General features: G+C 55.0%; 4 protein-coding genes across 4 annotated transcripts; 1 reads left to right on the forward strand and 3 right to left on the reverse strand.

The window, feature by feature from the left end:
* Nucleotides 1–6,160: 6,160 nt before the first annotated feature.
* SCHCODRAFT_02724295 (uncharacterized protein) lies at nucleotides 6,161–6,488 on the forward strand (the record flags this gene model as incomplete). The annotated part of the gene is made up of 1 exon (XM_050347095.1): nucleotides 6,161–6,488. A coding segment is annotated over one exon (328 nt), but the record flags the coding sequence as incomplete, so codon positions are not given.
* Nucleotides 6,489–7,990: 1,502 nt separating this feature from the next.
* Nucleotides 7,991–9,018, reverse strand: SCHCODRAFT_01093448 (uncharacterized protein; the record flags this gene model as incomplete). The annotated part of the gene is made up of 4 exons (XM_050341014.1): nucleotides 7,991–8,383; nucleotides 8,442–8,531; nucleotides 8,579–8,722; nucleotides 8,770–9,018. 4 exons carry the CDS (start codon nucleotides 9,016–9,018, stop codon nucleotides 7,991–7,993), a joined length of 876 nt encoding a protein of 291 aa, XP_050201579.1.
* A 258-nt stretch (nucleotides 9,019–9,276) lies between these two features.
* Nucleotides 9,277–9,526, reverse strand: SCHCODRAFT_02471500 (uncharacterized protein; the record flags this gene model as incomplete). The annotated part of the gene is made up of 2 exons (XM_050342702.1): nucleotides 9,277–9,378; nucleotides 9,431–9,526. Coding segments are annotated over 2 exons (198 nt in total), but the record flags the coding sequence as incomplete, so codon positions are not given.
* Nucleotides 9,527–11,605: 2,079 nt separating this feature from the next.
* Nucleotides 11,606–11,794, reverse strand: SCHCODRAFT_02491498 (uncharacterized protein; the record flags this gene model as incomplete). Its single annotated transcript, XM_050342948.1, has 1 exon — nucleotides 11,606–11,794. A coding segment is annotated over one exon (189 nt), but the record flags the coding sequence as incomplete, so codon positions are not given.
* Nucleotides 11,795–14,901: the final 3,107 nt, after the last annotated feature.

The following is a 14,901-nucleotide window of genomic DNA, read 5'->3' on the forward strand; positions in this document are numbered from 1 at the left end:
CATTGAGTGCATGTACTGTAGTGTAGATTCAAGTTCTTTTATTCTCTACATGACGCGACGTGAATAGCGGCGGCGGTGGTGGCAGCGCGCGCGCGCATGCGCGTGCGCGACGTCCTCCGCCGCGCTGACTAAGCAATCGCGACGCGCGCGCAAAGGCGGCGCATCAGCCCGCCGTAGGGCACGTGGCAACGGCGGTGGCGGCGCGCGCGCATCGCGCGACACGTGCTGCAGGAAACCCCGACCGACGAGGCCGGGGGGTCGCCTGCCGCATCGGGCGTCGACCGGAGCCTGCCCGGCGACCTGCCGGGGGGCTGTGGCTGTGTGGATAAGACATACGGCGTCTTTTGAACTACCTGAATGATAATAGTCGGAGGTCTTTTAAAACACCTTACGGCCACAGGTGTACAGGGTACTGCTTGGGTAGGGCACTTAGCATATAAGGGCCTGTTCGGGAAAAAGAAATATGTCGAAGTTACCTGACTTACCCGCCTTACAAGGCAGGTTAACAAAGATCAGCAAACTTTCAAACGGTCCAGGCCTGACTTACTTGCCTGCAAAGGCAGGTAAGTCACACAAGTTAGCTGACTATGACGTGTTTCTTTTTCCCGAACAGGCCCTAAAGATTTGTCCGATTAGTATGCTAAGAGCCTAAGACTTCCGACGCTTAAACACTTATTTTTGTTGAACATTTGGCCTAGTCACGACATGTCACGTTGCGCCACATGCACATCATATAACTCATATGGACACACATGGACACATATGTTGGACTTGTCACATGTACACTTTACTCAGCGTCTGCAGTCCTCTTGACTCATTGTATATTACTACATATGACATCGTTGCCTCTCTGTACATATATAAGGAGGCTCCTCTACCCCTGTAATAACAGGTCTTAACCTACTCTGCGCATAGCCTCTAGCTCAGCTCTCTCTTATATTCAGGTAAGCTGAGTGGTGTGCTTCCCAGCATGCTCAACAGGTTATGAGCCCCGGTGAGCTGTGTTCAGCGCCCCAGTGGCAGCGGCACAATGAGTAGCACCTCAGTGGCTGCAACTCATGTCATCTGCGTTCTTGCTGGCTGCGATGACGAGCAGCGCCTTGCTCGCTTGCCTGTTCGCTACTAGCTGCTCTAAGCGCTGGCAAAACCATGCCGGATCGTGCTGATCGCTCCTGATCTTTCATGATCGCTGCTGATCGCGCTTGATCAAGGTGCCCATCTCTAGCGGAGATGCTGGCCCTTCAGGGCGCATTGCTCTTTCGCTCATCGGCACAGTCCTTACCGACATGCTGCCTCTATGATGACATGCGAAACAATGCTGACGATCTTACCAGATCACAATGTCGAACACCCTCACCTCTACCGTGCCCGTCTTCAACGGCAAGGACTTCAAGTCCTACGCCAAGAAGATGAAGGCCTACCTCCAGTTCCAGGGCATTGACTATGTCCTGACTGAGGAGAAGCTGAGTCCAATCACTACCACTAAGGAAGTGAAGGGCAACGAGGAGGAGCTGAAGCAGTTCGATAGTGACAATCACAAAGCGCGTGGTGCTATCATCATGCGCATTGATGAGCGTTTCATGGACAACGTCCCTGACAAGGACGCAAAGACTGCTAAGAAGCTCTGGGAGTACCTGGAAACGACGTATGGCTCAGCGCAGCTGGCCGACATCTTTGGGTACCTGCAGACCGCTCTGAACGCTAAGTTCGACGAGCCTCAGCACCCAGATCCGCAGCTGAGCGTCATCCTCCAGCAGTTCACGCGTCTGAAGAACGAGAATGTCGCCATTCCCAAGTTCTTGCAGGCCATGATCTTGCTTGCGATCGCGCGGGTCAAGCCCATGACAACGAATCTCCTTCAGTCTCACTCGAAGACTACGCTCAAGGTCTCTACTGTTTGCGATGCGCTTCTAGCGCACTACTCGCAGCAGGGGATGAGCACGAGCGCCACTGCTCAGAAGTTCAACACCAAATGCAAGCACGATGATCCAAAGTATTCTAATCAGCAACAGGGCGGAAGCTCTGCGCCCAAGCAGGGCGACAATGCTGAGAAGAAGAAGAAGAAGAATTGCAGCAATCGCGCTGGTCAGAATTCTGGCAAGGGCAAGGGCGGCAACGCTCACGCTCATGGCGTCTCGGAAATGGCTGGGATGATCTCTTTGCTGCACGCTCCCGCTCCTCTCACACTGTCGGTGCCTGCCACCAAGACGTCCCACATCGCGCTCATCACGAAGGACGGTATTTCTGTCCGCACCGTGACTGAGAAGCCCCCCGTCAAAAACGAGGAGGCTGTTGCTGACAACGAACACTCCAAGAGCGCCCGAGCCGTCTTTGACTTTGGGAAGGAGTTGGACATCACAGTGACGCCCCAGGTGTTCCGTTGCCTCGACAAGATCGTCAACAACCATAGCATCCCCCGCGTCGACGACGAGGACGAGGAGATGGGTTCCCCCACTCCCAAGGCTTCTGGCTCAAATCTTCAGCTCGAAGATCTCGCTCCCCTGGCGAAGCGTGCCAAGATTGACTCAATCCCCGACGTCAAGATGGCCTCCGCGCAGCAGAACAACGAGAGTCAGCTGTTTGACGGAGAGAGTCGCCTCTTCTTCGGATTGTCTGGCAGCGATACCATCGATCTCGACTGGAGCGCCAGTCCCTTCAACTCCGCCGACGATCTCCTGCAGGCACAGGGCGAGGGGATCTCTGACGAAGCCCTGATGAAGTCGATCGTGGACAGCGTCAACAGCTTCATGCTGGAGTCCGTCGACGCGGCGACTGCCAAGACTGCCAAAAGGCAAGTACCCTTCTCTTCTGGACCACTGCGCAAATCTCACAGTGCCACACCTCAGCGCGTAATTACTGCTGCAGCAGGGACCGTACTACATCCGTTGATGACTGGATCTCATGAATTTTGTACGAATAAATTTTGTGTGCACTCCAATATTGCTGCGTGTCCGAGATGTAAGGGGAAATCCGCTGAGAATTTTGGTGACTTCCCACCTTTGTGGATGGCCGATTCTGGCGCCTTATTGCATGTGACTGCGGATGAGAGTGATCTTGCTGAGTACGAACCGATTGAGGATTCTGAACCCCTGCAGACAGCATTGGCTAGTGCGTCTTTACGCATAGTTGGTCGCGGGACAGCATTTGTGGATCACTACGTCACACGGCATGGACAAAGGAAAGTAATGACTTCCCAAATTTATCCGGTCTATCATGTACCTGGATTACACGGTCGTCTTCTTTCCTTGGGCACTCTATTGAAACAGAGTGGATTGCAAATGTGCGGAAACGCTGCTTGCATCAGCTTGCATCAAAGGAACTCTCCTCTTTCAATCATGGAGTTTACACCACTCCACCCTTTATCCACGATTTACTGGTTATGGTGCAGACCCTCTGTCACCAAAACATTGCAGAATGTCAGCCTCATCTATAAGGTGGACTACGACACGATGCACCGGCGATTTGCGCACCCGTCGAAAGATGTTCTACGTCAGGCGCACAACTACACTAAGGGCTTTCCCCAAGACCTTGAGTTTCCTGCCGACCCTCGTCCGTGCAGAAGATGCGCTGAAGGGAAGATGCACGCTCGCTCTTTTCCATCTTCGGAGCATCGCGTGATGAAACCATTTGAGTTAATCCACTCTGATCTCAAACAATTCCCAACAATATCTTATCACAAGTATCGTTACTTCATGAGCTTCTTTGACAAAGCGCTCTCCTATGGCTGGACAGTATGCCTCAAGCAGAAGTCCGACGCCAAACAGGCCATGCACAATTTTATTGCTATAGTCAAAAACCAGTTCGAGACCACGATTAAAAAGTGGCACATCGACAATGGGGGAGAGTTTCAGGGAATGGGTATGGAGGAATTTCTCGAGGAAAATGGGATCCTCGTGGAGGCGCACCCTATGCTCATCAGCAGAACGGTCGTGCCGAACGCTTCAACCGGACAATTATGGACAAGGCCGAGTCTATGCGTTTTACCGCATGCCTGCCTAATTCGTTCTGGGATTTCGCGATTTTACACGCGACTCGGGTCTACAACTGGACGCCTATCCGGCGTTTAAAGTGGAAGACACCGCACGAAGCTCTCTACAAGGACAAACCGGATATTTCTCATCCAGCTAATGCTGTAAGGGGGTTTTAAAACCAACCCGACAAGTTACATATCCCAGATTGCAAACCTACGGACAGCTTGTCGGGCACGGCAAATGCCGATTCTTGCCTGGCCGGATGCCCTGGGAGGTGCCCTAATAGGGCTCCGGCGCCGTGATGCGCTCTGCGCGCGCGGCGGGTGGCTTGCATGACGCATGTCACCAAGTTCTGAGCGTCACGTGCGCCTCCCGACGGGCGTCGGGGATGCGCCTCGTGCCGCCGCGGCACCGCGCATGGTGCGCGTGTACGTAGCAAATGAGTAGAATATGTATCTAACATATGGATACACATGAAAGAGGCATAGAAGGGGAAGGGGATGAGAAAAAGTGACAGAAAAGCGCGGGCAGGATTTTTTGCGCGTGATCGACACGTTCTGCGGCTTGCGCAGCGCGCGAGAGCGCATTGAGATGGGAGGAGAGTATGTAGGGGTATCCCTCCGAGCTACGAGAGCCCTTTTGTGCCGAGTAACGCGTCCGCGGCGGCTCGTAGCACGGTAGGGGGAGGGGGAGGGGGAGTGAGCATACACTGCCAAGCGTGATGCGCGCTGCATACGGGAGGTAGTGTGGCAGCCAGCAGGCCATCGACGCGCTGCTCAGGACGCACTACGCGTCCTGAGCGAAGTCCCTGTGCCCCAGAATGACGCTGATGGCATACATGGACTGGGCGGCAGGAATCAGATTTTCCATCCTGCCACCACACCTTTGCGCGTCCCGCGCGCTGTGACACGTTGGAGTATGGTCAGTAGAAGGTCTGTAAGGTAGGAGTAAGCACACACCTCTTTCCTCCTCCACTTTTGCGCCATGCTTCAGTGTACATTTTGCACGCGGACCACCAGCGCGATGATATGTTTCTCTAGGTACTTGGCTGTGATGGATGGAGGGTCCTGGTGGGCAGAGCAGGGCGAGGGGTTAGGGGCGGGTAAGGGGGTAGTCGGAGGTGCAGGTGGTAGTGGTTCAAAGCAAGGATTAGCGCGCAGAGTGATCGCGCACCGTGTTGTTCTTTGGGACTGCATATCTTGATCTTTGGGACCGCATGGGGGCCAGTCCGGTTATCCGAGAGGCCTTGGCGCTGTCTTGGATGGCCTCGGAAGCACCACCGAGGGACTTAGAATACCTGGAAAAGTGCACAGACCTATGCATATGAGTGTATAGCACGCATATCCCAAGAGTGGATTGGATCTGATTTGAGGAAGCTACTTAAATACGCCAAAACCACAACTTTGAGGACAAAGTAGCACTAGATTTGAATATATCATACCACCAAAGACGTGCAAAAGCTCCAATAGATCACTCAATGATCATGCTGACTTCCCCCTACACTTTTCAGTTTGTTCGAAGAAAATCCATCCAAATTCGCGTGAGGAGGGGGCGGAACAGGCCTGGATGCATGGGATCTCGATGGGATATGTGGGTCTTTGCAAGCGGAATAGTCCTTGTACGAGTTACAAAGGTATATCATGTCCACTATATACGAAACTTTCAGGATACTGTCAGCCAAGTATCTACTAATATATTCCAGTCATATCCCACCTCTAGATGGCCCTCGGCATGGGCCCGAGGTCGTTGAAGACGATGAGGACGAGGTCCGGAGGTTGGGCCGGACTTCCGACGCGTCAGGCCGCGCCACGTCGTGTCCTCAACCACCACCTCCCCGCCCTCATTGTCGCCCCTGCCACCTCCGGACACCCCTCCCCCACTCCTTTCCTTCCATTTCATCTCGAATATCTGTATCTATTTCGCTTGATGCGATGTCAGCCTCACACATAACAACAGAAAGCGCTAGATGACACTGACCGAGGCGTGGGCGGAGCGGGACTGCAGGTGCATGTATGTGCCCCGTCAATTAACGACTTACTTACGTTATGCCCAACTCGCGTATGGCGATGCGAGAACCGAGGCGTGGGCGGAGCGGGACTGCAGGTGCATGTATGCGCCCCGTCAATTAACGACTTACTTACGTTATGCCCAACTCGCGTATGGCGATGCGAGAACAGACGCGCGCTTAGCGCGAGGATGGGGAAAACGGGGCGCACAGCGCCCCGTTCCCCGCCATTCTCGCCCTCAAACCGGCGATGAGGGTGGAGGGGGCTCGCCTAGGGCGTATCACGCACCCTAGGAATCCTTTCGATGGCCTTTTGTGGCCGCTACACCCCCACCGACGTGCCCGATGCGTGCAGGTGGGGTACTGCACTACATCTTCCCCCTCCCCCCCTTCCCCTACACCGCAGTCACGTAGAATCGCCTTCGTGGTGATTTCACACGCCGCTGGCGATGCCCATTGCGCTACCGAGGCTCGCTCTCGGTGCGCCGCATCTGAGTGCAGTCGCAATTGGCTAAGCCAACCACGCGGGGCTGCTGCCAGCGGCATTACTCCCTCGATGCAGCTGTGGCCATAAGACATTTGCAAAAGACCCCGACAATTGTCTGCGGGTCAATTGCAAAAGACCCCAACAATTGTCTGCGGGTCAATTGCAAAAGATGCGAGGCGGTTGTCCGCACTGCCACAGGCCCCGGCCAGGTCGCCGGGATCCTGCCGGCTCGCACCCGATGCGGAAGGCGACCCCCCGGGCTTGCCGGTCGGCGTCGCCCGCCGCACGTGATGGGTGTCGCGCGCTCCGCCCCGCGCTCGGCATTGATGTGTGCGCGCGGCAGCTCTTGATGCACCGCCCGCGCGCACTGCGGTGGCTGTGCCGTCAACGTGCCGATGCCACTCTGCCCTTGCGCACGCTCGTACACACTCGTGATGATAGAAAATGAACTGTATATATATCAGAAAGACATTGTACCTAGAAAGGCACTGGAATGCGCGAAAGGGGGTAAAAAATGTGGAATAAGCAGCAGTGAAAAATCTCGTGGGCGCAATACGCGTTGAGCAGCCCATGTCAGCAGGCGCGACGGGTACGCGTATTGAATGGGGGAGGGGGTGTGGGGAGGACAGGCAACTGTGGCTGCCTGCGAGCCTCTCGCGCGCGTTGCTATGGGGTGGTTGTTAGGCTGGGAGGGGGGGAGTTGGATGTTGGGGACTGCCTTGCCTAGTGTTGCCACGGTTCGCCTTGGTGCGGCTCGGCTAGGTTTTTCCCGGTTTGATCACAAAACAGCTCGGCAAACGGCTCCAAGCCTACCGTTTTGGGGTGGCTCGGGTTCGAGACCGCTGGGAACTGAGCAAGCCGGCTCGAACCGAGGTCATTGATGCCAAAAGTGGCAACAACGCGTCTCCGCCGATGGTCGTGCCCTGCAGGCCATATAGTGGTAGGGAAAGGTCATCTATACAACAGAACATTCAATACTAGCAAAGAAAATCTGATATAATGATGCGCGAAGGGTTCAAATCGGTGTAGCGAAGGGAATATCCTCTAACTCGTTTAGGAGCTCGAGCTCCTCCTCTCGACTTGTCCCCGCAGTGAAACTCATGCCATGCCTGAGCGCAAACTTGAGTATCTGGAGCTCCTGCATGAGGTCAGGATTGATGCGGTTGCGACGGTCAGTCATCGTCTCCTTTGCAGACGAGAACACGCGTTCACAGGGTACAGCCGAAGCTTGAATCGGCAGTACATCCATGGCAGCGGCGAAGATGGTCGGCCAGCGCTCACGGTGCTCCTATTGATGATCAGAATGCGATATAGGAACACGTGAGGGACGCATACCTGCCAGAATACCAGCGGATCGGTGACAGGATGATCCGAAAGGCGATACTCCTCAAATTCTTGCAGAAGCGTGCGATGACGAGGCTGGGTGCTGGATCGTGCGAAGATATTGTCACCGAGAATACTATCTGCCCAGTCGCGAGTGACAGCAGGCCTGGCTGGGGTTGGCGGAGCGTTGCGATACTTTCGGAGCTATGGGCTCGTGAGTGCTCTTGTTCCCATGATGTAGCAAATACAACATACCTCCTTCAGGATCAAATCCTTCGCGTACGAGAGATTGTCGGTGTCGAACTCCTCAAAGAACTTGAGCTTGATGTTCGGGTGGACAACTACAAGATACGTCAGATGTAGATTGGAACGCAGGAAGGGGACCTTACACATAGCCATGACATAAGCAGGAACGACGTCGGTCTTGTCCCGGTATTCCTCCAACTTGTCCAAGCCTCGGTCAATGACGGAGGACATCCCGGGGAGCTCGGTCTTGAGCTGCTCCCAGCGGCGAGCCATCCTCTCGAAGGAGGGAATAGCGTTGCAGAGCGTTGGCGTCTTCTCGCCCGACAGTATCTGCTGGAATGCATGCGGCACCTGACAATCATGTGAGCCGATATTGATTTTCGCATATAGCAAAGCATACCTCAAGAACCTTCTGAAGCTGTTCCAGTTCCAGCCACTCGTGGGGTTGTAGACGATACTTGTTGAGTTCTGGCGTCTCTCGCATGATCTTGTCGATAGCCTACATATAGATGAGTAATCAGTATGACACGGCAAATAGATGTGTACCGCGCGCAAGAGGATGGCCCGTTCTACCATGAGCAGGGTGGATGACCAACGAGTCTCGACATCCCGCAGTAGTTGCATATTCTTCTGCTTCAAGGCAGCAATCACTTCTTCGAAATAAGCACGCCGAAGCGACGATGCTCGTATCTTACAATAGGTGAGCTCAACCAGACCTATTGCAACGACGTACTTACAGCACGAATTGCCGTCCGAACGATAGCAATCGCATCACGGTGGGTGGCAGTAGGGACGAAGGGACCAGCATTCGGTCGTGCGAAGTCGAGGTCAGTGATGGCAGCCAATACGGCCTTGCACGCGAGATTGACAACATGAGGGAAGCATCTATAAACAGATGAGAACGGAGGGAGCAGGAGAACCTCAGACACGTACCGTATCCGGCGCGTCACACCATCAAAGTCCTCCTTCTTATGTACCGTACGCATGACTGTTGTTAACGCAGCCACAAACGTGTCGTTGTTGGATGCATTATCCATCGTAACCCATCCAAGCTGAAGGAACCATTAGTAGGTGCTGCCAAAGCACTTGGGGATCGTACATACCTTATCAACGAGATTGAAACTCTCAATGACATCCATGAAGGCTGCACATAACGCGTCGCCGTCATGGTGTCCCGGGACATGCCGAAAGCCTATGAGCTCAGCACGCAACCGCAGGCACTCGCGCGGCCCAGCAATGGTCTGCTCCGTTACAGACTCGATCCAATGTGCCGTAATGGCCATGAAGGAGCGCATATTGGAGTCTGTCCATACGTCCATGGTCGTCGACACCTTCCCAACAGCAGCCTGATGAAGGGTTCAGATGAGAGATACTATACTGCTATAGGATAGGACATACCGCCATGTCCTTCTTTATCTTCTTCAAGTGCTCGTGGTACACCTCTTCAACTCGCTTTCGGATTGTCGTGCGATGGGGGATGTCACTGTCATTAAGCTCAGCACGCAGCAACAGGATGAGACGGCGGAGGCTTGGTGCCTCGACGATGTTGAGCGACTGAGCCGATGTCAGCGGTACATCACCAGCAGAAGGAAAGTGGGGCGCACCTGGTCCGTGTCGATAACAAACTCTGTGAGGGTATCCACCATCAACTCGGGCGAGAACTCGGGTCGAGCATCAGCAGAGGACGCCGTGTAGTGACTACCATTCTTGCGGCGGCGGTAAGCTTCGACGGTGGTGCGGACAAAGCTCTCCTTGGCGTGAACTGTGATGCCGAGGTCGTCGCAGGTGGCGATCCAGTCGTCGAGATGGTCGGTACACAGGTGCTTTCGCAGCGTCCCTGTCGAAGTCGTCCTGCCGTACGTCTTGATGTCTTCCTTCTCACGCTTGCCAGCACTGTGATCTAGGCTGTAGAGTATGTTAGCGATGATCCAGTCTGTCACTAGTGGTGACTTACTCGCAAAGCATGCACTGCCGATGGCCCTTCGAGTTCACCTTAAAGAACGTGTTGACATCCTTGCCGGCCTTCGAGCGGTTGCCTGCTGGGCCATGATCCGGGGATCCGTTCTCATCTCCTGCGCCGTCTCCCGAAGGTGCGGCACCAGACGTTAGGGGTGGGGAGGATGCCATGGGTGTGGATGGTGATGGAGATGAAGATGTGGTGGAAGGGAGAGGGGATGGAGACGGTTGGCGCTGCGTTGCGGGCTTTGAAGTCGAACTCTCCTCCCAGTCGCATGAGGGCCGCCACGAGGGCCGTGTCGTATCGGTGTCGCAACCCTGCCTGGAGACGTGCGTAGGGGAAGGAACTCGTCGGTGGCCGGATTCCAGATGCGTTGTTGAAAAGGGATATCATCGTGGGGCGTACTCGTCGACTCGGGCGAGAACGGGTTGTCGGGAGGGTCCTGTGGACAATCGTCTGATGGCTGAAGTCAGGACATGAAGCATGGCGCTGAACACGATACGACATACCTGGGTGCTGACTTGTCACGGTACCCTTTGAGGTCATTGCAGGAAAGGACGATGGTGCTGCTGATCGTCAATATGAAAGTGAGAAGGGAAAAAATGTGAACACTCACGTCCGGCGGAGAAGACGGTTTGCAGCGCGCCATTCGGCAGCTCCGTCACCTGCTCCGTCGTTGCTGCGCGTTGATCCGCTGCTTGCACCGTCTTTCTCTTCCCGGTTGTCTTCGTCGAGGAGCGTCCACGACGGGGCGGCGGTGTAGGAGAGTCAACAAGGTGAGTTTGACGACGTGTCATCACGACGTGGGCAAAGATGGGGAAAGTGTTGGCATTCGTCAACTACTCGAAGGGCTTATATTATGGAGGGAAGGGGAGGTGGTGAGGTACATCTTCTAGCCGGTACTCCTTGCTATCTAGGATGAGGGAGTCCACGAGTTCTGGGGTAGTAGCAACGAGGAGGGCCAGGACCTGCTCGTGGTGTTGAAGTCGTATGGATGACATGGCCTGCAGATAATGGTTATCATGATAAAGCTGATGGAGGTGGCTACCAGAACGCACCTCAAGACATCCGCAAACCCCGCCGGCGCCTGGCGCGCGCTCAACCCATCACACGCGGCCGTGAAAACTTCAACTGGATGACGTGTAATGCCTGCAAGCCCTTGAAAATCGAGCTCTGGCGCAAGGCTGAGACAGGTACGAGCAATTCAAGCATGTAATGGAGAGGAGACAATGTCAAGATAGGTGAGAGAACGGAGGACGCGCAGGACGAGTGCAAGGAAAGGAGGGATGCAGGCGGTTGCCATTTTCGATCGGCTGGCGGCGCTCACGCCGGTTCCGAGCCGTCTCAAGCCGTACGCCGAATATGTGGCGCCGGCCAGAGCCAGTGGCCCGACGGCGCGGCTCGGCGCGGCTCCGAAAGGGCTCGGCTTGACGGCTGGCGGCTTCGGAGCCGAACCGTGGCAACACTAGCCTTGCCGAGTGAGCACTTGTTGCCCTCCGAGGTGAGATGTTGCTCACGGCAGGTGGTGGCGGTAGTGAGGAAGGGAGGAGCGGTGGTGGGGGAGCGGCGCATGTGTGACAGGCCGCACTAGTAGAAGGAGGTAATATCATTTGGCTTCAGTGGCTGCAGCCATGGGCATTTGCCTCGGATTTCCTGCTACGGCTCGCGCTTGAGATCCGACCATCTCGCCCAGGCCGTGAGGGCCTGGTGATGTCAATTTGCGCACCCCGCGCCGAGCCCAGCACGGCAAATTTGCCGGTGCGGTGGGTACTCAAGCGGACTGTGCTTAGCACGGGGCGCGCATCTCAACGAGGGGAGGGGGATGCGAGAGGGTGGAGAGGGTACATGAAGAACGCGTTCAGCGGGGAACCCCACAGTGCTAGATACACGGTGGTGGCCTGTTAAGAGGCGGCTTGAGAAAAAAGCTTTAGGGATTGTCAGCATTTTCCGAGGCGCAGAACACAGCGACGCACCTGAGAACCTTCCTACGCGCAAGATATCATGTCTAACTCTGTTTTCGCGCGCGTTGGCGCATGCCGCTGGGCTTGGCGCGTTGAGGTTGTGGTGGATGGGCACGATCGACGTGGTTTGGGGCAAGCGGTGGACTGAAAAGCATAGAGTAATATAGAGCGGGTAGCGGGGGAGGATGGGGAGGGGCGAGGGACGCAGCGAGGCGGCTGGAAGGGAGGGGAAGTGTTGGTTGAAGACAAGGAATGCACAAATGGGCACGTCGGAAGGTCGGGCCGGAAACTCAGTCTGATGTCCGAGCATCGGGGTCGTCGACGTTGACAGCCTCGGATTCAAAATGGGGGATGCTGGGCAGAGCAATAAGGGCAGAATAGCAGAGTATATAGACTGATTGACCTACCTACCAACTTTGGAGGGGTACTGACGCGTACAGCTTTCAAAACTAGAGCTTTACTCTCAATGGGTTTTTGTGAAGAATCAGTCGTTTCCCTCTCAGTGCTGCCATCAACCACCTTTTGACGCACTCAACACGCAATTCTGCACGGATCTTCATCAAACAAACTGCGTTTTGTATGGGCTGACTAGCGCTATCTTGGCACGTAGAGCTCTGAATATTTTGCGCGTTAGATAGTACACAATAACAGGTATAGTACGAGATTTCGGTCAAATCTGGCATGTTTCCAGCATTACTCAATGTTTTATGCACAGATGACGCCCCAAACTTCTACTGAATATTGTATACACTCCCCCCCTCCCTTCTATGTCTTTGTCTCATCGGCGAACGCCTTTCCGCACGTTTCCGAGCTCGATCTCGACGCCGACGACGACTTTCGGACGTCCGGACCGACTTCCGTGGGGTCCCGAGGCACGAAATCGCGGCCCCGAATATCAAGACAACTGCCACCCGCCATCGCCCTACAGCCGAGCTGGCATATCCCGCCCCCTTGCCTTTCTTCCACTTGTATATGCATTCATCAACACTCCCCCACATTCTACCCACCTCCTTCGGCATCAAATTTGTGCTTATTGTCACCCCAAGCAGGCTACCATTGGAGACCTACACGTGCGCTTCCCAGCATGCTCAACAGGTTATGAGCCCCAGTGAGCAGTGTCTGCGCCCTTGCTGGCAGCGGCACAGTGTCTGCGCCTTATGTGGCTGCGACACAAGTCATTAGCGCCGTCACTGGCTGCAATGACGAGCACCCTCATTGCTTGCCGTCACCATGCCGCTCTAAGCGCAGGTGACACCATGCTGGATCGCGTTTACACGCTTGATCCAATGCACCCGTCTCTGAAGGAGACGATGGCCATCGGCATCATGCTCGTTTCGCTCATCGGCGCCGTCGATGGCTGCCACCTTGATGTTCGATCCGATGCTGACGATCTATTAAGATCATGTCGAACACCCTGTTTCAGGCCGTCTTTGTCTTCGAAGGCAACAACTACATCCAGTTGACTGACGGGATGGCGTCTTGGCTTGAGGCTAATGGTCTCGCCTACGTCATTGACGAGGATTGTCCCTCTCCCGTCACCAACGATGAAGGTGTGGTCTCCAACCAGGAGGCGATCAGCTTGTGGAAGCGCGATGACACCAAGGCGAAGGGCAGCATTAAATTGCGCCTAGCACCGTATGTCAAGAGCAGCATCCCGACTGCTGATCTCGCCACTGCCAAGTCGCTCATGGAATATCTTCATAAGCAGTATGGCAGCATTCAATGCGCCGATCTCTTTGGATATCTTGTCCGAGGTAGAATCGAGCCAGTGATCACACTAGAGCGACAGCAAACGAGTCAGATTCATAAGTAGCGAGATACAACGCATAACTACGCACCTAGAGCGACAGCAAACGAGTCAGGAAGAGAAAAGACTCGGATGCGCCGCTCTAGGCAGGAGGGACCGGCAAATGCCGAGGAAATATGTGGCGCTCGGCAATAAGGCGCGAGCGCACAAGTAAGACTGTAGGTAAGCGTACAGTACCAGGAAAAAGTCCATAAAATCGCAGAAAAATACCATAGGCGCTAGAGAGCGCGTAGACACCGATTCCAACATATCTCCAGACAGCGCTGAACGCCAAGTTCAATGGCAGTGAGCACCCTGATCCCCAGATCAACATCGTCACCAACGCGTTTGCGCGGGTCGCCCTTGAGGATGTTGAAATCCCCAAATTTCTTCAGGTGATGATCCTGCTGCATGTCGCAAAGATGAAGAGCATCACCGAGTCTATTCTTCAGCGATACGACAAGGATGAGCTCACTGTCGCTGTGGTTCAAGAAGCACTTTTTACACACTACTCCCACAACCAGTCGATGTCTGGCGCCAACGTCCAGAAGTTCTCGGACGTCAAGCGCAAGCGCAATGATCTGAAGTATTCTAATCAGCAATAGAGTGGAAACTCTGCGCCCAATGGTGGCGATAAGGCTGATAAGAAGAAGAAGGACAAACACGGCAAGCGCGGCGGGAAGAACCAGAAGGACAAGGGCAAGGGGAAGGAGCATGCGCATGCACACGCCACGATCTCTGAGGTCGTCAGATCCGCGCGCATCTCCGTGCTCACTCCTTCGGTTGAGGCTACGAAGACGTCCCACGTCGCCCTCATCACTCCCGCCGGGACTAAGGTCCGTCAGGTGGTTGAGAAGCCCGCTGTATCCGCCGACACCCCCATCGCGGAAGGTGTGAAGAACGTCTTCGCCACCGCCAAGGAGCTCGACATCCGCGTCACTCCTGAGGTCTACCGCGATCTCGACTCTGTCGTCAACGTTGGCGGCTTCCCAGCCAACATGGACTGTACCGACCATTTCCCCACTCCGCGCGCGTCTTCTTCAAAGATGCAGATCAATGACGAGCCGCCCGCCAAGCGTGCTCGCGCCAATGATCAGGCGCTCAGCTCGTTCCTCTTTGACGGGACGATCAATGAGCAGATCAGCTGGGATCTCTCTCCTCTGGA

Source organism: Schizophyllum commune (assembly GCF_000143185.2).
Source record: "Schizophyllum commune H4-8 unplaced genomic scaffold SCHCOscaffold_3, whole genome shotgun sequence".
In the NCBI taxonomy this organism is placed as follows: Eukaryota; Fungi; Basidiomycota; class Agaricomycetes; order Agaricales; family Schizophyllaceae; genus Schizophyllum; species Schizophyllum commune.